This window comes from Crotalus tigris, unplaced genomic scaffold (assembly GCF_016545835.1).
Source record: "Crotalus tigris isolate CLP2741 ecotype Arizona unplaced genomic scaffold, ASM1654583v1 scf7180000018652.200882, whole genome shotgun sequence".
NCBI classification, from domain to species: Eukaryota; Metazoa; Chordata; class Lepidosauria; order Squamata; family Viperidae; genus Crotalus; species Crotalus tigris.
In genome coordinates, this window is record NW_024097126.1 from 65,035 (window position 1) to 90,151 (window position 25,117).

Sequence of the window (25,117 nt, forward strand, 5' to 3'; positions counted from 1 at the left end):
GGCCAAATTTTGCCTTCGGGTATTCTAGTTTCTGATCTCTCAAGAAGCTTGCCTTGCTCTCTCCCAACTTTGAGACTGACCCAAAATTTACCTAACTGTATTTTTTGGAGTCCTCATTTTGAAAATAATAGCATCAATTAAAAGGACAGCTTATAATATGCTAGTCATGATGTTAGTAATGGAAAAAGGAGATAAGAATGAGAGGTTTAATGTGTCTCTGTACACTTTGCAAATAATATATTTTCAATTCTCTGCAAGGGGTTGTCCTTTTAATATTAATTTGCTTATTAGATTTCTACCTTCCATTTAGGTGCTTAAGGCAGCATATATAATAGTCTCTCTTCCCATTTTTTTCCAACAATAACCCAGTCAGATAGACTAAGCTGAGAGTAGGTATTTGTCCTAAGGATTACATTTGTTGATTATACAAGAATATGACAATATCTAGGAAATAGCTAGATATTTATTGAGATGCTGCAATTTGGGTTGAACGGATAGGTACTGTATGTTAGCATCATATATGCTCACTGATTTGGTTGAAATACCGTATATGCCGCCGTATTAGGCGACCTGGCGTATAAGACGACCCCCGTCTTTATAGCCGGGCCACATTCCTAGAACGTCGTCTTATACGCCGGAAACTACCAGTATTTCCGGCGTATAAGACGACTCGGCGTATAAGACGACCTCCATCTTTGGCGCTGATTTCAGCGCTCGCGGAAGTCGTCTTATACGCCGGCATTTACGGTAGTTCTTTAACAAGGGTTTAGTCTGAGCTTTTGGCTCAGTCTCAAAATTATGTATAGGCTCTTCAAAGGGGATTTGAGTCATGGATTTGACTTTCAGACAGCAGCCTTGTTATTTTACTTTCCAGGAACTATACATTGTAAGGGGTCCTTGGCGGTCTCTGAGCTTGATTGCTTTCTTGCAGTTGTTTCACTAACTAAACTAGATAACATCATCAGTGCAAGTAAAAAGTGGGATTTGTTCCCAGACTATATTCCACTGGCTTGCTCTGTCAGTATTGGTGAGGTGGTCCTAGAGGTTCTTTGGTTAGGCTGTTTTATTGTTGGCTTGTTTGGTAGTTCCTTGATTGGGGTCTTGTTTACTTGTTTGTTGGTCTAATGTTAATCTTGGATCTAATCTATACTCATCTGGGTGCTGATTGCTGGTGAAGAGGTGCTTGGGTTTTTTTTGTTCCCTTTTTGGCTTGTTTATTTATTTAACATATAGCATATAATGTTATACGTTATACAATGCTAGACACAATGCAGTCCTGACAGCCTAGATTGCTAATTCATTCTGTTAAGCAGTTGCACACCTCTCCTTGGTTCAGTGTGGGGGAGGGAGGTGAAGTAGGTTTACACCAATTAGCTAGTGGCCCTTGGGTTGCTGGCTCTTCCAGTCTCCTCTGCCGGTCTTGTCTCGCCTCATGGCTTGTGTGCTACACTGATTCTATGTAGTTGTAGCCTGTTGGTGGTTTATGATGTGTTCTTGATGTATGGCAGTGTTATTCTTTCTAGGGCTTTTTAGGGGTTGTACTATGTTAGGTTGAATGGTCAGGCACTTTTTGATAAAGTTGCATGGCTATCCGTTTTGTTGGAATATGTTGTATAAATGCTCTGTTTCCTTTTTCTGCTGTTCAGGGTTGCTGCAATAAATTTGTGCTTGTTTAAATAAAGTTTTTACCCAGCTTCTCTTGTAGGAGGTTGGGTTGTTGCTTTGATAGTGGAGTACATGGTTGGTGTGGATGGTTTTTCAGTACAGTTATGTTTCTAGTTTGCCATTGTGGTCTCTGCTGATCAGGATATCCAGGAAGGGTTGTGGTTTTCTTCTCTGGATTTCTTTGAAGATGTTGTTGGTAGCTCTGTGTTGTTCTCTAATTGGACCTTTTTTATTATGGTGAAGGTGTTGTCTATATATCTAATCCATATTTTGTGTTGTATTTGTATAACTGCTGTAACGTCCACTGTAGATGTTGCATAACAATCTCTGCTATAGGTCCTGAAAGAGGCGATCCCATAAATGTACCTTTAATTTGATAGTAAGTTTGTCTATCAAATTGGAAGTATGTGGTTAGACAGAGATTTATGAGATTCATAATCCTGGGTGTTTCAATCTTCATGTATTTAATTAAAGTCTGGACTAGAAGACCTCCAAGGACCCTTCCAGCTCTATTCTAATTTAAAGTCAGCAATGCCGTAGAGCAATGTGGTGACATTCTTTGGCTAATTCTGGATCTATGGATGTGAAAAGAGCTGTGACATCAAATGAGATTCAGTTATGTATTTTACACAGGTACATTGCAAATGACACAGGAAAGATGATGCATGATATTATTAACAAAGAATCTTATGGAACTCAGTTTGAAGCAATCCAGCATTGCTTTCGGATCATAGGATTTACTAAAGAGGTAAGTGATGATTTTTATATATATATAGTTGCCAGAATAACGTTGGTCTTGCTTTAAAAATTTATATTTTTCAGTGGGCAACTTAATTCAGGCTTATTCAGTATAGCATTGCTAAGTAAACATGAATCGGTACAATGGTGGCTACCGGATCAGCTTTGAACAATTCTATATATAGCTTGTAGAATATTTTTTGTGGTTCCCAAGTGAGAGTAGCACTGTAACAACAGCAGTGGAGTAGTTCATTAGAGTTCGAATTACTAAACTTGAATCAACTCTAAACCAGAGGAAGAACAATCAATATTTGGCACCAATAACATCATTTAAATTACCCCAGAAGCACATAATTCTGAAGCCAATAACAATAATAAAATAAAGTTTTCTTAATAATTTAACTATAGATTAGGCATTTTATCAGGCAACTGTATTTAGGAATACAGTTTGAGAAATTCATCAGTCCTTCCCTCAAACCTACCAGGTCCCATCTGGGCTTCTTCTCTGATGCACCAGAATCTCTTTGAGGCTCACATTGCAGTAGGATATTTCTAGGATCTGCTTGGCATGGTGTTAGCCCATTTGTTTTATTTATTATTTGATTATTGATTAACTTTGTTTGCTGTCCATTTCACTGCAAGGCATCTCACAGTTTGGCAGATTTCTTTTATAGACAGAAAAACTGGCATACAAAGAATTAGACTGGTATATAAAACTATGGCAAATCTAGACAGCATACTAAAAAGCAGAGACATCACCCTGCCAACAAAAGTGCGTATAGTCAAGGCCATGGTTTTCCCAGTTGCAATGTATGGATGTGAAAGTTGGACCACATGAAAGGCTGAGCGACAAAGAATTGAGGCCTTTGAACTATGGTGCTGGAGAAGACTCCCTGGACTGCAAGCCATTCAAACCGGTCAGTCCTAGAAGAGATCAACCCCAACTGCTCTTTAGAAGGCAGATCCTGAAGTTGAAACTCAAATACTTTGGCCACCTAATGAGAAGGAAGGACTCACTGGAGAAGGGCCTAATGCTGGGAAAGATTGAGAGCAATAGAAGAAGGGGACAACAGAGAATGAGGTGGCTGCATGGAGTCACTGAAGCAGTAGGCATGGACTTAAATGGACTCCAGAAGATGGTAGAGGACAGGAAGACCTGGAAGAATGTAGTCCATGGGGTCGTGATGGGTCGGACATGACTTTGCAATTAATAACAACATAAAACTGATATATAAAGAGTCAAAATAAATGTTCTGTCATTGCTCAGAATAAATGAATGAATCAATCAATCAATAGAAACTGGCTGTTGAAGAGGCTGTCAATCTAAGATAGGATTAGAAATAAGATGATAGAAGTACACACTGAAGTAAAGAAAAAGAATAATGATATGAATCCTCTGACCATGAAGTGTGGCTATATTATGTTAGCATCTTCCACCTTTTGCAATGACCAAAAGTGTTAAGGTTTTGACCGTACATTATAATTTGAGAGGGACAGTATGGCTTGATGCGTTTGGATTATGGAATTATATGCAAATATTCTGTCCTCAGAATGTATGTGTTCCCCAAAATGTTGTGTTGGTAACCTGTTGATGTTTATAGTTCTGACTCTCTTTTACCATTTTCAGGAAATGCATTCAGTGTATCGAATTTTGGCTGGGATCTTAAATACAGGAAATATTGAATTTGCTGCCATTTCTTCAAAGCACCAAACTGATAAAAGTGAAGTGCCCAATATAGAAGCCTTAGATAATGGTAAATATTTGCTAAAATCTCTGCATTGTCCTAATGCAGAATATGATCAGGAAATCTAATTTCACACCAGGTAGCTAGCACTTTGGCCCCCATTTTACAATATCCCTGTCTTTCAGCTGCTGCACTACTAAGCATTGGCTCAGAAGAACTTCAGGAGGCTCTCACCTCACATTGTGTTGTCACACGAGGTGAGACCATTATCCGAACAAATACTGTGGACAAAGCAGCTGATGTACGAGATGCCATGTCAAAGGCTCTTTATGGCCGACTCTTCAGCTGGATTGTAAATCGGATTAATAGCCTGCTGCAACCTGATAAAAATATATGGCAAGTTAACAGTCAATAAATTGCATATTTACTTGTTGATGCCTACATATTTCTCTATTTTACATCAAGAGCTTACTGTTCATTTTAGATAATGCCTCAAATTGGTTTCCATGCTGTGATTTGCATTTTTGTTCCTGGGACATTAACTCCACCGTTTTGAAAGACTTGATTGGGATTTAACTAAGTAGGTAAATGGGATTCACTTGGGTTAAAATCACGTCCCTCCCTGGAAAGATACTAGAAGATATTTTAATTACATTATCTTTTATCTTCCTCCTGTTTTTCATTTTAATCTTCAGCATAAAGTAAACGTTTGAATTCAGTCCCAGTCATTAACTTCTTGTGCTTAACTGTGCCAATATAGCAATATCAATGTACCCTTTGTTCAAAAGTTTGGTAATTCTGAGACCAAAAGTAAACCTGGTTGGGTTGGAGAAGCCTCTCATCTAAGAGAAAGAAGCTTTGCCAGTGAAAGACTGAGCATATTAGCCCATCAGCCCCTAATTAATCCTGCAAAGTCAGGAAGAAGCAACTTTTGAATCTTGTTCCCTTAAAAAGTGTCTGGATTGGTTCCCTTTTCCATACTAGCTCGGCATTGACAGAATGATTTTCCCCACCCATTAATTCCAGCAGAAGGGAAGCTACTAATGATGAATTCGTCTTGGCTGGCATGAACCAACATGTCTTTGAGAATGGTAGATGATCTACACTGCTAAGAACTGCTCCATGGAATAAACAACCTTCCATATTTCAGTTCCCATCAGCTCCAGCTAAGACGACTACATATAAGACATTCTGGAGTATGGAATATAGTGGAAGTTGTAATCCACTATATCTAGAGCAGCGGCCCCCAACCTTTTGGGCACCAGGGACCGGTTCCGTGGAGAGAGTTTTTTCCATGGACTGGTGTGGTTTTGTATGCTGTCTGCATCCCACAGATGGGGCTCGGCTTGTTTGTGCGGCCTAGTTTCTGGCATGCTACGGCCCAGTGCCAGCCCATGACCCAGGGGTTGGGGACCCCTGATCTAGAGGGCACAGGTTGCTAATGTTTATTAGCTGTTCTGTAGATTTAGTTTAAAAATGTCAAATTTCTAATAAGAAATGCCATAGTTAAGTTTGCTCGGTTAGGAAACATTCACTGTAATGTTTACCTAAGTTGGTAAATGATAATTTACTTAGGAGTGTGTATATTTTTGTATCTGATTATTTCCACACTACTGATTTAGTGCATCTTCATAGCCTGAATATTTCATAGCCTGTTACTTTGGCACAATAATGGTTGAATGATCTAGAAGATACTATAAATCGATAGTGGAGAAATGAACTCTTTTTTTCTTTAAGGCATTCATATTTGTAGTGTTAAGTTTTGTCCCAGAAAGAAATAATTATTCTGTTTAATATCTTACTTCAGAATAGTAACAATACTAAAAATAAGCACAGGTTCAAAAACTGAACTCATAGGTTATATAGTAGCCTTAGTGGAAAATCAGGAACAAATTATAGTATTATATTTGATATTAAAAAAAAATTGGTTCATTTTCAAACAGCAATGCTGAAAGTGGAATGAATGTTGGGATATTGGATATTTTTGGATTTGAGAACTTTACAAGGAACTCATTTGAACAGCTGTGCATAAACATTGCAAATGAGCAGATCCAATTTTATTTCAATCAGCACATATTTGCACTTGAGCAGGTAAGCTTTGATTGACTCGATAGCAAATTCTGCAGGCTCGGCTTGGGACTTGTAAGACCAATCAACCAAAGAAGATGATTTTGGTATGAAGTTTATGACTTCATCTGTCTTCTGTGAAAATAAACATTTTCTCAGAAAGGGAAAAAGTTTTCACCCTGTGAATTTATTGGACACACATGCAACTTCTATGAACACAGACTTGTATAAAGCAATTAAAATGTGTTATCTTTGCTATATACTGAACAATGCATTTGGAATATATTATTTTTGTATGCAATAGTGTGCTATTGTGTTAAGTAAAAGATACCTTTTTCTAAAAATCAGTGGAATTAAAAGCAACATATGAATTTTAGTTACGTGAAAACCAGGAACAAATGTAAGAGAAGTGTTTCCCAAAGCAGCAACATGTTTTGAAAATTGCTTGCCTTATTGTTTTCTCAGCTTTGCAACTAGATAAATAAGAAAGGCCAGACTGCTGAATATGGAATATTCCCATTGTGATATTTATGACTTATTAACTTTTGTAATACTTTAGATGGAATATCAAAATGAAGGAATTGATGCTGTCTTGGTTGATTATGAAGACAACAGACCCCTCTTAGATATGTTCCTTCAGAAACCAATGGGGCTACTTTCTCTACTGGATGAAGAAAGCCGATTTCCCCAAGCAACAGACCTAACTTTAGTTGGTATGACCTGTTCAGAAATCCCAAATGGTTACATATATATATACACAAAAGAAAAAGCAAGAGAACAATTAGTATCTTTTATAAAGTCTAAATCAGTGGTTCTCAACCTGTGGGTCGGGACCCCATTTGGGGTCGAACGACCATTTCACGGGGGTCGCCAAACAAGGCTGTCCGCCATTTTTCCCCCTTTTCTTTGGCCACACCCTGGCACCCTGTGATGTATAAGTGGTTGGGGGTCACCACAACATGGGGAACTGTATTATGGGGTCGCGGCATTAGAAAGGTTGAGAACCACTGGTCTAAATCCAAGCTGACTGCATTAAACTCTTGGAGTCAACTGATTACATTGTTGAATATTTTGTAATAATTATAGAAAGACATCTCCATATAATAAACTGTTAGTTATTATTAATGGAAGCAACTGAATGCGTATCAGTTCAGCTGATATGTCAGTTCAAACCACATCTGAGAGTTATCCGCCGACTAAGCAATTCCTGAATAAGAAATAACACATAGAAAGAATTGAGCCTTACAGCTGAGCTTCTGTGAAACTGGGAGTGTATCAAGCTGTAGCAGGAAAAGATAGTCACTTAAAAAACGGAAGAAAAAAAATCCTATTCCCATTAGAAACAAACTAGGCTTCTTTAGCACTATTACCTGTCTAGCTGTGTGAAAAATAAGTGAAAGAAGGTGGCGGAGCAGTTAGAGTGCAGTACTGTAGGCCACTTTAGCTGACTGTGTTCAGCAGGTCAGCGGTTCAAATCTCACTGGCTCAAGGTTGACTCAGCCTTCCATCCTTCCGAGGTAGGTAAAATGAGGACCCAGATTGTTGGGGGCAATGTAAATATATATATACATTGCTTACTGGTGTACACCGCTTAGAGAGTGCTTGCACTTAAAGCGGTATATAAGTCTCATAAAGAAAGAAAGAAAGAAAGAAAGAAAGAAAGAAAGAAAGAAAGAAAGAAAGAAAGAAAGAAAGAAAGAAAGAAGGAAAGAAAGAAACAGCTTAAAAATAATTTTGAAACCACTATTTAGATTGATGTGTCTTGTAAAAGAATTTACTGATTAGGAGAATTGGTATTTATCTCATTGAGAAAAATACTAGAAAATTGATATTTTTCTAGAGGTATTCAAATAGGGATGTATGGACAGTTTTCCAACAATTTCTGAATGCAGAGACTGGATAATTCAAAATCAGCTTTGTCATTCAGTAATGCAGTTAGGAAAGTATCATAAATGGGTTTTGGCTCCTTGTTTACTCTATTGGTTAACTGCCTGCCCTTTATCTGAGATGCAGAAGCTGCTTGTTGCCCATTTTGTGCTAGCTGATCAAACACTAGGAATTTGCACAACTTACTTGATACGTCTGCTAATATTGGAAGTAAAGTTCCAAATTGCTCTTTAAACAAACTTATGTTTCAGTGGAAATAACTAAAAAAGGTGTCACATTTTTCTGTTATTGCTTATGTTGAGATCTTTTGCTTTTAATCTCTGCGTGCTTTGTAGAATATCTAAAATGAAACAATTGTGATAAATCAACTGCAGAAAAAAGTTATTAAATATAAGAAACATTTAGTAAAGTTTTCAGTTTTCTATGGAATTATGGTGGCATAATGATTAAGAGAAGGAAGTAAAGATTAGCAAGTTTCTAATTAAAATTTATTTCTTTAATGTATTAAATGGTACTCTATTAGGGAAGTGGTATTTTATTAGAGTACTCTATTTTTTTTTATTGAAAATTTTTAAAATTTTACAAAATAAGAAAAAACAACCCTCCCCAACCCACCCCAACCCTCCCACTCCCTCCCTCAACTTTCCCAGAGCTGAATATAGGCTTAATTAAATTTTCTTGAATTCTTAAAAAAAATATATATAAACCATAGATAAGTCTAAATACATTACTTAAACTACTAATAGAATAATTAACAATAATATATATATATATGAGAGATAAATATTAAAGAAAAAAAAGAAAATACCTAAAAAAAAGAAGAATAAAGAGAAAGAAAGAAGAAAAGAAATATAAGAAAGTAAAATAATAATAAAACATATAAAGAAAAAGAAAAAATAATACAATCTATAAAATATTAAAATTTGTATATAAATTATTAATAAACTAAGTAATATTTTTATATCCAACTTATGTTGTATAAAATCTATCCATTTTTCCCATACCACAAAAGAGTACTCTATTTTTTAAATCTCTGTTATCAGTACTATGGAAATAGTAGTAACCTGCCTTACAGGAACATACATTACAATAGATATAAAAAGCTATATATTTTGAGGGTTTTATTATTGTTATATATTGATACACAGAAAACACAATAAGACTTAAAGCAGAAATGTCAAACACAAGGCCTGGGGGTCGGATGCGGCCCACGACGTGGTTTCATGTGGCCCACGAAGCCATTCTGGAAACAGTGAGGGAATGGCCCCCACTGCCCAGGCCGGCGGGAGCCAATGTACAATTTTGTGGTGGCCATTTATGCTGAAATGCATTCAGTCTTAGCTCCACGAGGCCGTCTGGCAACAGCGAGGAACCAGCCTCTGCTGCATCGTCCCCATCCCCTGGGTGCATGCTGGGGAGGTGTCACCCTTTGTGAGGAATGAAGAAATGCACCATTGCCTGGAAGTGGCCAGCAAATGGCCCTCACCTACTTCACATATCTGGCTTGATGGGCTCCGGGGGAGGGGTTTTTGCAGGCTCTTCCAGTGGACCATGCCTTGGCGCTTGCCCTGGTCCCACCCCCTTCTGCCAGAGACCCTCAGATCTGTCCCACTCCTGCCCAGGGCCCCACAGGCACCTTTGACGCGAACAATGTAGAGCTGGCTATGCCCACCCAGTAGGCCCACCCACTCCAGCCATGCCGACCCAGTAGGCCACGCCTACCCTGGGCATACCTACCTGCCCCCCCCCCAAAAAAAAACAACCGCAATGCTGATGCGGCCCTCAATGAAATTGAGTTTGACACTCCTGGCTTAAAGGATCATTGTAAATATTGAATTTGTGCTTCAGATTAGAAACATGTAATAAAACTTTGTGAGTTTTATATTACGCTTACAAGTTAGCCTGAAAAGGTGGCTGGTTTATTACTGTGGGCTCCGTAAAGCAAACTTGTGTTCCCTTCCTTCTTTCCGCCTTAAGTGAGTAGTTAATTCCATGTATATGCTAAATTATCAGAGTTTCAACATTACAACTCCCCACTGCTTGATCTTATACTATGTATATATCATTTCTTACAATCTAAAACAAGAGCTGCATGGTTAAAGGAAAAGTAAAACTATTAATTTTTTTAAAAAAATTAAAGTGATGTGCTTTCAAACTAAAGAAATGAGACATTTACCAAAGGAATTTCTTGTATGGTTTAGGAGCAGTGCAGGAAAAGCCATTTCTATATACCCAGTCAGCACGCCTTTCCAAGATAGGCATTTTCATAGGGATTAGTCCTATTTATCTTAAATTTTGAGAAGAATACGATAAATGTCAAGACCATTTTGTAGGTCTTCCGCACAGCTGCATTAATGTTTGTTGCTCTAGTCTCTGAATTGGCAAAAAAATATGCTAGTATAATTTGGATTTCCTGAGGCTGCATTCTAATTTGCTTAAATTTTTACATTTTTGATGCAGGACAATTTAAGGGCAGCAATTGGTAGATTTTTTTTGGCTTTATTTTCCCTTCTCACTCAATGTGAGCAGCTGGTGGCAAAAACTACTACCAACTGCTTTTCTTAAAAAGCAGTGAGTTGGGCATGGACAAATGCCTGGATTGGTGCTTTAGTTGCCATTCAAGTTGTCTAGGAGACAGGTTGCAAAAGCAGCGATACTTTGGCTGTTTTTTTAACATGTTGTCTGGAAAACAATAGACCTAAAATAGCCAATTGATAGACAGGTGGTATGGAGGAGAGTACAGAGTAGAGCATGAAAAGTCTTCTAGAGCTTAATCTCAGCCACTTCCACCAATCTGTAAAGTGGCTACGTTTGGAAACAGTTCTACTGAACTGGTAGATATGTGTATCTTCAATTCTCAAAGCAGTAAATGCTCAGAAAATCTTTAATACATTTATCTGGGACAGGACAAGTTTAAATTGACCAGCAACCCTCATTTGAAAAATTACTGAACACTTATAACCAGTCAGTGATGTTTCAAAAAATTGGTATACCAGCATAGGTAAAGAACCCCTGTAATTTCTGAAAGCAGAGTATGTTCCAGGTATTACAGTGCCTAGTGCAGGAGTAGGCAACCTTGGCTCTTTTATGACTCGTGGACTTCAACTCCCAGAATTCCAAATGGTGTGGAGCAAGCATAACTACAGCAGCCTCAATCAGACAGTCCGAGCTTGGCAAATGCCAACTCCTGACCCTCTGCTACCAAAATTAAGAAAAAGACATATCATCTGTAGACCAAGCTTTGTATTGGGAAAAGATAAAAAAAACCCCTACTTTAAAAAGTAGAACAAGGGTAAATTTAGGCTGCTTCCAGAGTAGACTGGGGGGGGGATCTTCTTTGGCGATGGTTAGCTGTTTGTGAGAAACAGTCTTTAGATTAAACTGAGATAGGTATGTCCGTCAAATACAGGATAACTTTAAATACAGCACTGTATTTTGTAAATGTAATCACACAGCTACCATGCAACTGAAAAGGTAGCCCGAGGAGGCTTTTCACAAAAATACAAAAGGAAAAAAGTGATTTACTTATGTTGCTGAGCTAATGACTATCTTATGTAAATGACAATAATGAATAATAATAAAAATAAATTGTGGGAAATACTTAATACAGCAATATGGGCTGCAATTCGTATTGAGGGAAAAATCATTTGGATTATATGATCAGAAACTGTAATGGGGAAGGCTGATTTGCAATCCAAACAATGGGCCATTTTTAATATTTCTAGTTCTTATTCAGGAAATTAAATAAAATTAATTCTTTTTTTATAAATATTTTATTAGGTTTTATATAGGTAAGGAAAAGATAGGGTCAATATAGGTATGAGGGGAATGGGAATGGGAATTTGGGGTAGGATAAAGGAAGGTACAATAATGGGGTAATAATAATAATCCCAAGTTTTAACTAACAAGCTACCATCCGGATCTAAATATTAAATAAACATAGTTTGTATAATACTAAACAATTATAAAGATAAAGTTAACTATAATCATATAACTAACATTAGATAAGTAAGTAAAATTCCTCTAAAGTTAACTATAATCATATAACTAAAATTAGATAAGTAAGTACAATTCCTCTAAACAAATATTCATACTTAATAATATATTAACTAATTCTAGTCATCACCATTAATATTTAAAATCACTAATAATAAAACTATTATTAATCTATGAAATAACACTTAGCTAAGAGTCTATCATTTATTCTATTCAATTTTAAGATTCAATTCAATTTTAAGTTCTGATCGTATTCTAGTGTATTTCTAATCATTGATAGAATTTTTCCCAAGTTTTGAAATAAATTGAATCTTCTTTCTCCTTCATCTCCAAAGTCAATCTATCCATTTCTACACAGTCCAAAATTTTTGAAATTATAGCCTGATCGGATGATAGATTTTCATTTTTCCAAAATTGGGCAAATACTATTCTTGCAGCTGTTAATACATGTAGTATTAAATAGTTAATACATGTAGTATTAAATAGTAAAATTAGATTTTACTATTCCTAGCAAAAACAATTCCGGTTTAAATTCTATCTGTATTTTCATCATCTTTTCCAGCTATCTATGAATCTTAAGCCAATATTTCTTTGCATTAGGGCATATCCACCAGGCATGATAGTAAGTGCCTGGTTTTTGTTTACATTTCCAGCAAGTATTCAACACATTTTTAAACATTTTCGCTAATCGAACTGGTGTCACATGCCATCTATAAAACATCTTATATAAATTTTCTTTATATGTTATTGCTTTAGTAAGTTTAATGTTTTTATCCCAAAGTTTTTGCCAGTCTTCTAAGTCTCTAGAATGTCCAAATTTCCTATTTAGAAAGTAAATACTAATTTCTAAATGGTTCTAGTCTATGTAATGATTACATAGAAATAGAGAAGAAAAGTGGCTATTAGTATACAAAAGAAGAAGAAAAAATAAGTTAAAACTTTACTAAGATACTACTTGATTACAAGTTATACATTTCCCTTCCATTGTGCCCTGATAATTGCAATATACATATTTTAAACCTTAAGAATTGTTTCTGATTTCTATTTATTTTATTCCTTTTTTCGGTTTTGGTTTCTTTCCCATTTGAAAGAAATATCTGAATTTGCCTTGCTGAGTAATATATGAGGGAAATCATTCTTGCTTGACTTTAGTTAAATTTCCATTTTTAACTAAATTTTTAGTTTTGCCATTGCTGTGTATTCTTCGAGTTTGGTTTCCCAATCTGATATCATCAGCATCTTATCTATTTTCCAGTGTGAAAAGATTTGTCCTTGCGGCCATCAAAAGAATGGGCCATTAATATTGTTTTCTTTTTTAAAAATGCATAGATAAATTTGAAGATAATCTGCGGTGCAAATATTTCTGGAGACCCAAACGAGTGGAGCTCTGTTTTGGCATTCATCATTATGCTGGAAAGGTAAATACATAACTTATATTAAATTTAAATGTAATAAATTATCAAGTCCTTAGATTTTCCTTAAACAACTTTCAGTTTTTTATTCCTTAATTAATGCTTTTAATGAATTTACATTTTAAAATTTGGAAACTGTTTTACAACCCATGGTATTTGATGGCACATGATGACCAATAGAACTGAGTCAGAAGGTACAATGAACTTCAGTTGTCTTAAATCCATTTGGCAGGGCATTGATCCTAATTCTTGATTTAAAATATGATGGTACAGCCATAGGTGCAGCCTATAGTGTTGCTGGTCCTTTCCTTGGAATTGCAACTATTCCTATCACTACCAATTTCATGAAATGCCTTGTTTGTTTAAGGCTGAAGACCACAATTTTCTCAGTGCAGAAGTCAAAGCATCTCCTGCTGGCTCCTTACTTTATGGTTGCCAGGGTTTACAAGGAACAGACTATTTTTTGAAAACAAAATCTTGAAAAATTCAGTTATTAGAGCGTTTTGTACCAGTCTATATTGGAAGGTCTCTGTGTCTGGTAAATCATCCAGAAACAAAGCCTGCAAAATCAGCAGTGGCTGCAACAGTTAACATTCAGGAGAAAAACAAGAGGCAAAGAGAGTGGGAAGCAGAAAAGTTTAACTCTTCTTGTGTAGCAAGTGGTACTGAGATTGCTAAAGAGGGAAAATAGTTGTGTGTGCATATGAAAATAATTAGATATAAATATATATATGGGTGATGAAGCACTACACAGGGCATTAGAGGGGGAAGTTTCCCAACCTTTACTTAAAGTACCAGAGGTGACAGAAACTTATAAGAGCCTGTTTCACATTTAACTCCCACATTGTATAGGTTCAGTATGATGCTTATGGCTTCCTTGAGAAGAACAGAGACACCCTTCCTGCTGACATAATGGTGGTATTGAGGACTTCAGAGAACAAACTTCTTCAGCAGCTTTTTTCAAGCCCATTGACCAAAACAGGTACAGTACTTATGAAGTCTGTTAAAAATTAAGCGCTTTCTACTGACTAAATGCTCTGCATTTGGAAACCAACCCTGGTGGCGCAGTGATTGAAGTATTGCAGGTGAACTCTGCCCACAGTCTGGAATTCAATCCTGATGGGGTTCAAGGTTGATTTGGTCTTCCATCTTTCCAAGATCGGTAAAATGGGGACCCAGATTCTTGTGGACAATATACTGATGTTGTAAATCGCTCAGAGAGTGTTGCAAAGCATTATGGGACAGTATAAAAGTCTAAGTGTTATTGCTATTTTAAAATGCTCTTTTTAAAATTGCTTATTATTAATTTCATTCATCCATATTTTCTATGGAGAGGAATATGAGAAGAAACATTAATGTATGCTCTGTGTGTTTCTCTTACGGCTTATTAAGCATGTATTTTATGATCATTTTTAAACCACAGGTGACAGAGTTTACTATTATAAATGTATTCACTGAAAAAAAGTCTTATAGTGACAAAGTAAATGCAGCTGTTAGAATGAAACCAACAACAAAAAAACCTGCAAGAGAAATTGAGAGAGGAAACTATCTCTATGGTTTATATATCCTAGTGATGACGAACTTAGGACATGTGTCAAAGTGATATGCCACAGCGTTTTGGCTGACACACCAGAGTTTACCAATACCAAACAACAACTATTCTCAAAAGCACACTTGTTCCCACATAATTTTTGGAGGCCTCTGAGGCCATGCAAGAATGAGGTATTTTTTGTGCAGCTTCTGCAGCCTCCAAAAATCATACAAGAATGGGGTGTGTTTTCATGCATTTTCTTTGAGGCTGCAGAGATCACAAAAGAACATTCTCCAAAGCCATTCAAGAGCAAAGGCCTTGTGTGACCCAGAGCAGCCTTGGGTAGGCCACAGGGGCCTGTCAACAGAAAGAGCACCACCTGAAGGTAAGTGGCAGATCCTGGGGAGTGCTGGGCTGCAGAGGCAATCATGCCAATCCCCAAGGCTTGTGTGCCTTGTGGTACAGCACAAAGTGACATTTTTGAATGCCAGCAATGGTCCAGCCCTCTACTTCAGACTAGCCTCAGCATTGTCAACAATTCCCACTATCAGAGTCACCTAAATGGGAGTGAACAAGTATAGTGCCATGTCTTCTATTTGTCTATCCGTCTGTCTGTCTTCTATCTGTCTGTCTCATTTGACAAGGGCACTGCTCAGTTCCAGTCAACCATAAAAGAGAAGATCACTGGAGCAAGAAAATATCTGTCTCTGATCTGTGCCAGTTGGGATGTTCCTAAGGTGTACATTAATGATCCTGTGATAAAATTAGAAAAGAAACAATCATTAAATCTATTTCACAAAGACAGAAAAATTAATTTTTAATTGAGATATTTGTGCTCATTAAGATAATTGTATTCATTACGTTAGTTGTGTTCATTGACAGTGCTGGTCAGTGCATTGGATAATTTGCAGGGCTTAGTTTAGAAAAGGGTCAGGAGGTAATTTCTACATGTGAAATTGCTGAGATTTCTTAGTGACGCATACTACACTATTGTTTTGAACTGGTTAATGTTTGGTAAGAGACAGTTCACCTGTATAATTGTGATTGTTGACAAATTGTGAATAGATGCCAGATGGACTACATTCAAATAATAATTCATGCCATCATAAAACTTGGCTTAGGAGCTTCTGTAAGTTCCTTATGGATATGCTATTGCCCTTGGACTTCCTTCCTTCCTATTGTGTGCCAAATCATCAATCCTCCATGTCTTCATCGTGTTAAGATTCATCTTCACTTTAGTGGCCTTCATCCAGCTTTTTACATCATGCAGACATTGATCCATTAGCCTCGCCTGACTAACAGCATGAATAGAACACCCTATATTCTAATTATCTCACAACTGTTCCATATACATGTTAAACAATAAGGGTGATTTAATGGATCCTGTAGGATACCCCAGCCCAGCAACAGGTCAAGTGGAAGACTTCTAGTGTGGCTATATAAAGAGAAACCATGCCTCCTAGTCCAGCCCAACTTAGCAGCATACCATGGTGGAAGGATTCAAACAATATCCAGAAGGATCAATAAGTTGTACTCTCCACTTTTCCTCTAGAGAAGGTCACCCATGAGGATGATAAAGGTAGTTCCAGTACTGATTCTTGACCTGAAACTAGAATATGTTCAGATGTGGATTGAAACAGGTTGAGATCAGTTGCAATTGCTGTTTATAAGTTTTCTAAAGCCTATGATTAGCCCAAAGGACTTGAAATACTTGCAATGGGAAGTAGAACATTCACAGTTCCTGTGTGTAAAGCAGATTTATTGTAGAAAAGCTGCAGAAAAAAATAGAATCTCACAGTGCAAACAAGTTCCAAATATCGCAATTATATCGTTGCATGTAACTGCGGAAATGTGAACTATACGTACTGTGACTAAACTAGCTAAGTTTCAGAGCTCTGAAATACAGATAAATGAAATATCCAAGTCTTGTTTTTTGTTTGTTTTCTTTGGTGAAATGTTAGCTATAGACTCAAAGGTATTACAGTAGCCTGTGGTCATGTCTTTCTGGTACATTACTATCCTCTTTAGACTGTTGATTTTTGGTCTGCATAATTTGAGTGCATTCCTCTTATCTCTAGAGAGCTAAAAGTTTAACATATATGGGGTGGGTAACACAAATATAACTTCTCAGTTTGAGAATATTTAGGCCGTACAGTATTAAAACATATGCTGAATATTCAAATAGTAACATGAAGGCAGGGAATCTTACAAGTGAACTTTTAGAAGTCAATTTGTCCCCTTCCCCAGATTACTAAAAGAACATATAGCCTAGCATTTTGATTGCTCGAATAAGATATTTTAAAAGGCTCTTTCTCACAGCCACATTAAAGCACTTTCTTCCTGTCTAAGGTGGAAGAGAAATATGATGGTGCAAACTGCTCTTCCTTGACTGTTCTCGTCCTATTCACCCTCGGTGATGAGACCAGGGACTGGTGTTGTCCTGATATATTTATCTATCCTTACAAATTGGATGTGGGACTAATTAGAAAAAAAAAATTGGTGAATTTCCCCGTTTTTATTTCCCCTCTCACTGCATTTACCAGCTGCTGTCCCTAATAAAAGGTTGGGCTGGAGCTGGAGGAGCCAAGCTTGAAGATGGATAGACATAAAGATTTAACCATCTGCTAAAAGATGGTATCAAGTCTGCTGTTCTGCAGACTGGACTTTCTGGGGGGGAAAAAAAGAAGACTTTCTGGCATTGCCTTTGTCTTGCAGACCTGCCAGTCAGCTGATCTATAGATGGAGGCTTCCTGTTTAAGATAGTCCAGTGATCAGTTGATTGGGGTTTCCAATAAACTGAGAAAAGCTCCCCCACTTCATTGGGTAGCCTTTCTGTCCAGTCTTTCATATGGGAGTGGAGGCTGCCAGTGCTAGATTCATGAAAAGCAGCGCCAACAGCTCTTAAGTCACTGTGTGAGAACAGGAGAGATTCCCCTTCATCACAAATAGCCCTAGTTGTTCAGGGACACCTGTCAGAACTCTTTAACTATAGGCAAGACTGGAAACAGGCTCCGTTGTGAAGAAAAAAATATTTAAGATGAGAGCCTAAGAATTCTATCCAGAACTTTTGTTTTCAAATGTAAGACATATTTCAAAGCACAATTCATTTCTACCTGTTTTTCTCACACTTTCTGTTGAGGGGGAATGTGAGCTGGCCTGCACCTGGATAATGTTTACACATTAGTTACCAGTTTCCTTATCAGTATGGGAATCTATTCTCACATTGCCCAGAGGCCCCTGAAATAATTTTCGCTGGAATTCAATGTTCTTACCAGAAGACAAGAAGTAGACAAGTTGACTTAGGTAGACAAAATACTTCATTGCACTTAAAGATAACCTGGGTTATAACGAAGAGCAAAAAGCTAAGAATTTGGTTCTCTGGATATATATTCTCCAAGGCTTAAATCCTGTACTTCTTTTCTGTAATGGATTGCTTGCTTTCTGTTGCTTTTCTATAATGGATTGCTTCCTCCTGCCATAGCATTTCCTACATACTTTTCAAGTTAGCTGAAGGAGATATGACTCTTTAACCACTAGCAGTGCTGATCCCACAGATCAGCCCTGTGCAGTCAGAGAGCTAATGGACAGGGGTCAGTTCCCATCTCCTGCTTCTCTAGATACCCCAGCCTGGAGATCAGCTGTCAGCACTACCTTAGGTGGGATAGAAGGAGAAGCAAGGAGAAATGGATCTTTATTTGCTAGGTCTTCAATTCCACGTAGCTGAATTATGTGATCAGAAGAGAGCAGGTACAAAGGATAATTCACGTTGAAACAGCCAGAAGCAGAATAGCCCTGGAAAATAATGCTCAAGAACTATAGAAACTCGGAGAACCTAATAAGATCTGAGTAAATCCTAGCCTCTGACCACATCATCTTCTGCGTTGTCCATAAAATGACATAGATCATGACCAATGGAAGACATATGGAATAGAGAACATTACATGTAAACTGGAAAAGCTAAAGACATTTAAACTCCTTCTATGGTGGGCTGGGATGAGACAAAGGCAGTGTCATGCAGATATGTCCTTCACAAATGGTTATCAGGACATCTTCATGTTGCAGTTAGGAAGAGATGAGAATGAGCCTCAAGTATGTGCTTGTTGAGTGGGTGGGGGCTGGGAGAGTAGATGAAAGAACTAGAGACAGATATAGGTGTCTTCCTCTGTGACAAACTTAGCTAGAAATTTATAAATGTTCCAAAAAACTATTAAAAGCCATAGTCTGACTAATATAGATTGTGCTAGTGATTGGTTCAAACAAGGTCTATTTTATTCACAAAATTTTATAACAGATCTAGAAAATTATCTTTCATTTAAGAGTTATCTTCCATTTGTTTTCCACCTATCTTCTATCATAACTTCTGTTATGGAATAACAATTATGTTCTGGAACAGAGGAACAGCTGCATTATGTTTTCAGTGCAAGATATTTTAGTTATAAAATATAGGAAAGTTGCCCACAAATGAGGTCATTTTGACCCCATAATGAATCATCTAAGATAGTAGGGAGAGTTGGCTGACATAATGCATGATATCTCAGGATTGTGGTGTTGTCAAATAATATTTTTAATTAGAAGACTCAGAAAGCTTACTATGAATTCCTGGTAGAATTAAGCTGACTAGTCACTAGACAGAAACCTCAAAACCCAAATTGTGGGTCAGAATTCATAAACACAAAGAAAACTGTTTGCATATTTAGCCTATCTGGATAAGTATATCTATTTCAGGTATATCTGAAATTTTATTATTTTAAAAGAATAAATTCTAAAATTAAGGGAAACCTGAAAATGTTTGTTAATACATTTATTAACTTGGCAGATAATTCTAGTGATTCATTTGCAGATTAAAAGAAGACCAAAGTAGTCATCCGTTGATTTAATTTCTGAACTGTGAATGTTGGTTTAATTTAATCTTATCACAATAAACTGGGATTATATCATATTTTATAGTTCTGGCATTAAAAAAATCATAGTATACAGTAATCAAAGCAACATCTCCTGAACATTATTGCAGTAGAATCTGAATTCTTTTTTTTTAATTCAAATCTCTTTCCCCCGGCTATATGAAAAGAGGTTGGGAGAATAGACAAGCCCAGTGTTTGCTGCCAATGCACATAGTACTAAACCATGGTTTGGCACTATATCTGAACCCAGAGCATTCTTGTTTACCATTCCTGTTGGTGGGTACCTTGTGTTATATGACTGGCCTAGTTCTCTCTAATCTCAAATTAGTTTGTGGATATTGTTGTTCATGATGATGTTAGAAATTATTCAGTGATTTTCTCTTTCTTTTTGGCTGACTGCTGTTGCTATTGGAACGTAAAGCTATTACAGATATGTACAGTATTAGCCCTGAAGTACAGAGAGAATTTGAAAAGATCCTGTTTGAGAACTGAGGTACAGGTAGTCCTCACCTTAACAGTGGTTTATTTAATGACTTTTCAAGGTTACAACGGCACTGAAAAAAATGATTTATGGCCATTTTTCACACTTAACCATTGTTGCAACACCACCATGGTTACGTGATCATAATCAGTCACTAGGCAACAGACTCATGTTTTCATTGTCCCAGGGTTATATGCTTACTTTTTGCGAGTTTTGAGAAGTAAAGTCAGTGGAGAAGCCAGATTCATTTAACATCCATGTTACTAACTTCACAACTGCGGTGATTCACATAACAACAGTGGCAAGAAAGGTTTATAATGGGGCAAAATTCACATAGTAATTGTCTCACTTAGCAACAGAAACTTTGGGCTCAGTTGTGGCCATAAGTTAAGGACTACCTGTACTGAGAATATTCTGCCTTAAATTATAACTCCCAGAATAGCAAGAAGAACAAAATCAAATCAAAGGGGTATATATGAAAATGTTCTGAATTATGCCATTTAGTTTTTTTTTTCTTCTTTCATAACTCTTGCCTTTAATTTCTTTTGCTCAAAATTTCTTCATCTTTTTCTGCAATGCTCTGTTGTTTACCCCCAAAGCAAATAACACAATAGAAATATATATATAAGCCCTCTTTTCCAATTCATTTGCAGATTTCCATATTAGAGGTGCTTCCAAATGAAAGAAATTATCATAAAATAATTATTTTCACTCATGTTATTTGATAAACATCTTTGATTTTATGGAGGATTTTTTCTCCTTTCCCTCTGTTTAAATTCTGATAAAATCTGGAATATTAAAAAGAATCTGTGCCGATTGACTCCTATACAAAGCTAGCTAATTTCTGAGGGCTTCCTTTGAGTCCCTGGGCTGTAACTAATGAAATGCAATGTATTTTCTCTTCAGAAGTTTTGGGCTGTCCTTCCTTGGCATCTCCAAATGAGACTAGAAAAGATTTCTGAAACCTTGGAAAATTGTTGCCCGTTATTGCAGAATAAGCCATACTAAATTAACTGGATTGGTAGCAAGATTTGATATAAGGCAAATGGTCATAAAGAAAATCCTTTTGTACTTGTGTCCAGAATCTATAATAGCCTGGCAAGAGATATATCTTGTTATATAAGTTGAATGTTTTAATTAGTTGCCTTTTCTTAAGAGTGCAATTGCTATTGGTGATTATGTCCCTTTTATCTTATTGTATACAGTTTTAGATCTTTTTCACTGTTTTATTGTTAACAGCAATTGTTTTAATACAATACACTTACAGAGTTGTGGGTTGTTATTCCTAATATAGGGTCTGAAATGAAAAGGTACTTTCTTGGACTGTGGATATTTTTTTTTTTTAAATACAGGAAGCTTAGAAAGGAGGGCACAAATAAATATATACACTCGGGCATCAGACTGCACCAAATTCTGCTGGCTTTCAGAGTAAACAGCTTTGAAAGTAGATCTTTTATATAAAAACTGTCCAATTCTGTACAACAGAGAAACCTGCATTGTTCTATCAGAAGTACACAGGGTTTTTGTGGTGGAATGTAGAAAGGGTTTGCAAATGTTCCACAAGGTGGTGCTATTAACAGAACAAAGACAAAGATGACTTTGAAAGTGACCCAGCGATGTTACTAAACATATTTCCTAAATATCATTCAGATTGTATTTTTAAAACAGTTTTGCACATAGTTTGGGAGAAAAATATGTATTTGCTTATTAGAATGTATTCTGTAGAGCAATTCTATAGAAATCAAAACAAATGAGTGCAACACAGCTTATTCCTAAATGAATAAACAATTCTGAATAAAGAATTGTACCTGCATTAAACAAAATTGAACAGTAATGAACAAGACTGAAATATAAAAATATTTTCCTTATGGAATATCCTCCTAAACTCTTACGTAACTCTAAATTTTATCAGTTCTAGAACATTTATGAGATACTCTTTGTGTTTAAAAACATTTTACAGTCAGAAGGCAACTGGCTGGTCTTACAGAGTCCTTGTTGCTCTTTGAGCTTAGTTCTGACCTTGGTTTTTGGTTCAACCAAGCTCAGAGAGCACCAAGGACTCTACAGCACAACCCAGAGCTACATATATTCCCTTCTATTAGAATCACTATTTTATTTTTTTCTGGGGAAAAAATATGATTATTCCCTGCAAGACATAAGGCTATATACAATATATATGGAAAAACATGAAGCAGCACAGTCCACAATTTATTCAGAATAGAAGTAACAATGCCATCTGCAGATGATCAGTTAACTGACAACTTTTCCATGATAAGTGAGATACTAATGGGTTCTTCTGATTTTATGGCTGTTTTTTAAACAAATTAGAGAAGATGAGAGTACCATGTTGTAATTGTCTGCCTTATCCTAGTCCCTGCCATGTTGCATTTGGCTCTGGATATTGGATCATGACAGAGCAAAACCATGATATGCATAACTCTATTTAGTTCAGTATATTTCCACCATGCAAAATAAAGAAAGGCTAAGGTTTTTTTACCTATGTTCCCCAGGAATTAGAACTTGCATCTGATAGTAGGGGAAATTTATAAGTATCACAACTAATTGACATTGAAAGCTTTGTTTTCTTTTCTTCTGCTATCTGAATATATATTGCTGTACTTTTTTCTTACCTGAACCTCTGTTTCAGGTTCATTTGATGATGGTCTTAGATTGCAGACTATGAAACCTGGGAAGTTATTTCAGGAGCTATTGGTTTATACAGGTTTCCCTTCTAAAATGGGGGGAGGGGAGAATCCTCAGCCTCTCCCCCTTCCATCCTCTGAGGCTGCTTTCCTCAAACATTGGTCAAAGCAAAACTGAGGTATGTTGAAAGTGACCAGATTTATATTTTTGCATCTGCTATCCTCCTGAATCTCCGACATAACCTGAAAATGGAACGCAAGAATTGATTTACCATGGAGTATAAATATACATCCTCACATTAAATTCTGATAATATTCAACTCATATTTTTTTCAAAATATAAACTAGCATTGCATACATCTCAATACTGAATGGAAAAAATAAACTACTTGAAAATGTAAGTGTATTTGGTTTGGTTCAACAAGCAATCTTCAACTTATGGCTGGTTGCTTATGGACTATTCAAAGTTACGGCTTAGCTGGAAAAAGGGGGTTATGACCCAGGTCCAATGGTCGCCCCCTCCCCCCACATTCACATGACCACAATTAGGGCACTCAGCAAGATGGCCACATTTATGGCATTTGCAGCATCCTGCAGTCACATCACCACATTTTATGACAGTTTTGCAGGAAACGGGACATTACTTCTGGTTTTCAGAAAAACCACGCCATAGCAAACAATGGCTTTGTTTAACAAACCACACTGGTCATTTAAAAGAAGCAGTGTTTGTTTGTTTAGTGACCACCACAAAAAAAGTTTGTAAAATCAGCTTGGTCATATAATAATAATAATAGTAAAGTTGGAAGGGACCTTGGAGGTCATCTAGTCCAACCCCCTGCTTAGGCAGGAAACCCTACACCATTTCGGACAAATGTCTGTCCAGTCTCTTCTTAAAAACTTCCAGTGTTGGAGCATTTACTGCTTTTGGAGGCAGGTTGTTCCACTGATTAATTGTTCTCACTGTCAGGAAGTTTCTCCATAGTTCTAGGTTGCTTCTCTCCTTGATTAGTTTCCACCCATTGCTTCTTGTCCTGCCTTCAGGTGCTTTGGAAAATAGCTTGATTCCCTCTTCTTTATGGCAGCCCCTGAGATATTGGAATATTGCTATCATGTCCCCCCTTGTCCTTCTCTTCGTTAAACTAGACATACCCAATTCTAGCAACCGTTCCTTATATGTTTTAGCCTCCAGTCCCCTAATCATCTTTGTTGCTCTTCTCTGTACTCTTTCTAGAGTCTCAACATCTTTTTTACATCGTGGTGACCAAAACTGGATGCAGTATTCCAAGTGTGGCCTTACCAAGGCATTGAAGAGTGGTATTAATACTTCACGTGATCTTGATTCTATCCCTCTGTTAATGCAGCCTAGCACTGTGTTGGCCTTTTTGGCAGCTGCAGCACACTGCTGGCTCATATTTAGGTGATTGTCTACTAGGACTCCGAGGTCCCTCTCACAGTTACTACTATTGAGCATGGTGCCACCTATGCTGTACTTGTGCATTTGTTTTTTCTTGCCTAAATGTAGAACCTTGCTTTTTTCACCATTGAATTTCATTTTGTTAGTTAGTGACAGACATAATTTACATCTGTCACAAAATATGACCATAATGGGCAAGCTACATTATGGTTGTATTTCAAGGACTACCTATACTCCTCATGCACTTTGTAGGACCCTTTGGGATTTTAGTATTTAATGAAAGCAACTGAAATATTCTGGCAAAGGATCTAAATATTTCTTTTAGTTTTACAAATTAATTTCTCAATTTTGCATATTGTGCAAGCAGGATTTTAGTTATTACAAATGGCAGAGGAAGAGTAGAATATAGGCTTACCTCATACACTTCTCCATCAGGAGAAGAAGATGAATGCAATCTGGCAACACCAATCATAAGCATGCAACTATTATTTTGCTTTTAATTAATAGCATTTTCTCCAGCAAAAAGCAGTTTCAGGAAACTTATAGTGTTTTTCAGATCGTTTGAATTCTAGTAACACTATGGCTGATGTATGTGCAGAATTTATATCAAGGCTTGATATGTATCATACTTATTCTATTAAATATAATATGCTTCCACCTATGTTTATTCTCCTCCTTTGACATTTTTATGTAGAAAA

The 25,117-nt window shown here is 36.8% G+C and overlaps 1 protein-coding gene across 1 annotated transcript in view; it reads left to right on the forward strand.

Annotated features, from left to right (window-relative positions):
* Positions 1-25,117, forward strand: part of MYO3B (myosin IIIB) — a 176,315-nt gene that overhangs the window by 45,952 nt on the left and 105,246 nt on the right. The window contains exons 10-16 of the mRNA XM_039355285.1: positions 2,299-2,413; positions 4,031-4,157; positions 4,274-4,484; positions 6,032-6,179; positions 6,715-6,868; positions 13,368-13,456; positions 14,303-14,432. Coding sequence (XP_039211219.1) covers positions 2,299-2,413; positions 4,031-4,157; positions 4,274-4,484; positions 6,032-6,179; positions 6,715-6,868; positions 13,368-13,456; positions 14,303-14,432 — 974 coding nt within the window. The remainder of the gene's footprint in view (positions 1-2,298; positions 2,414-4,030; positions 4,158-4,273; positions 4,485-6,031; positions 6,180-6,714; positions 6,869-13,367; positions 13,457-14,302; positions 14,433-25,117) is intronic.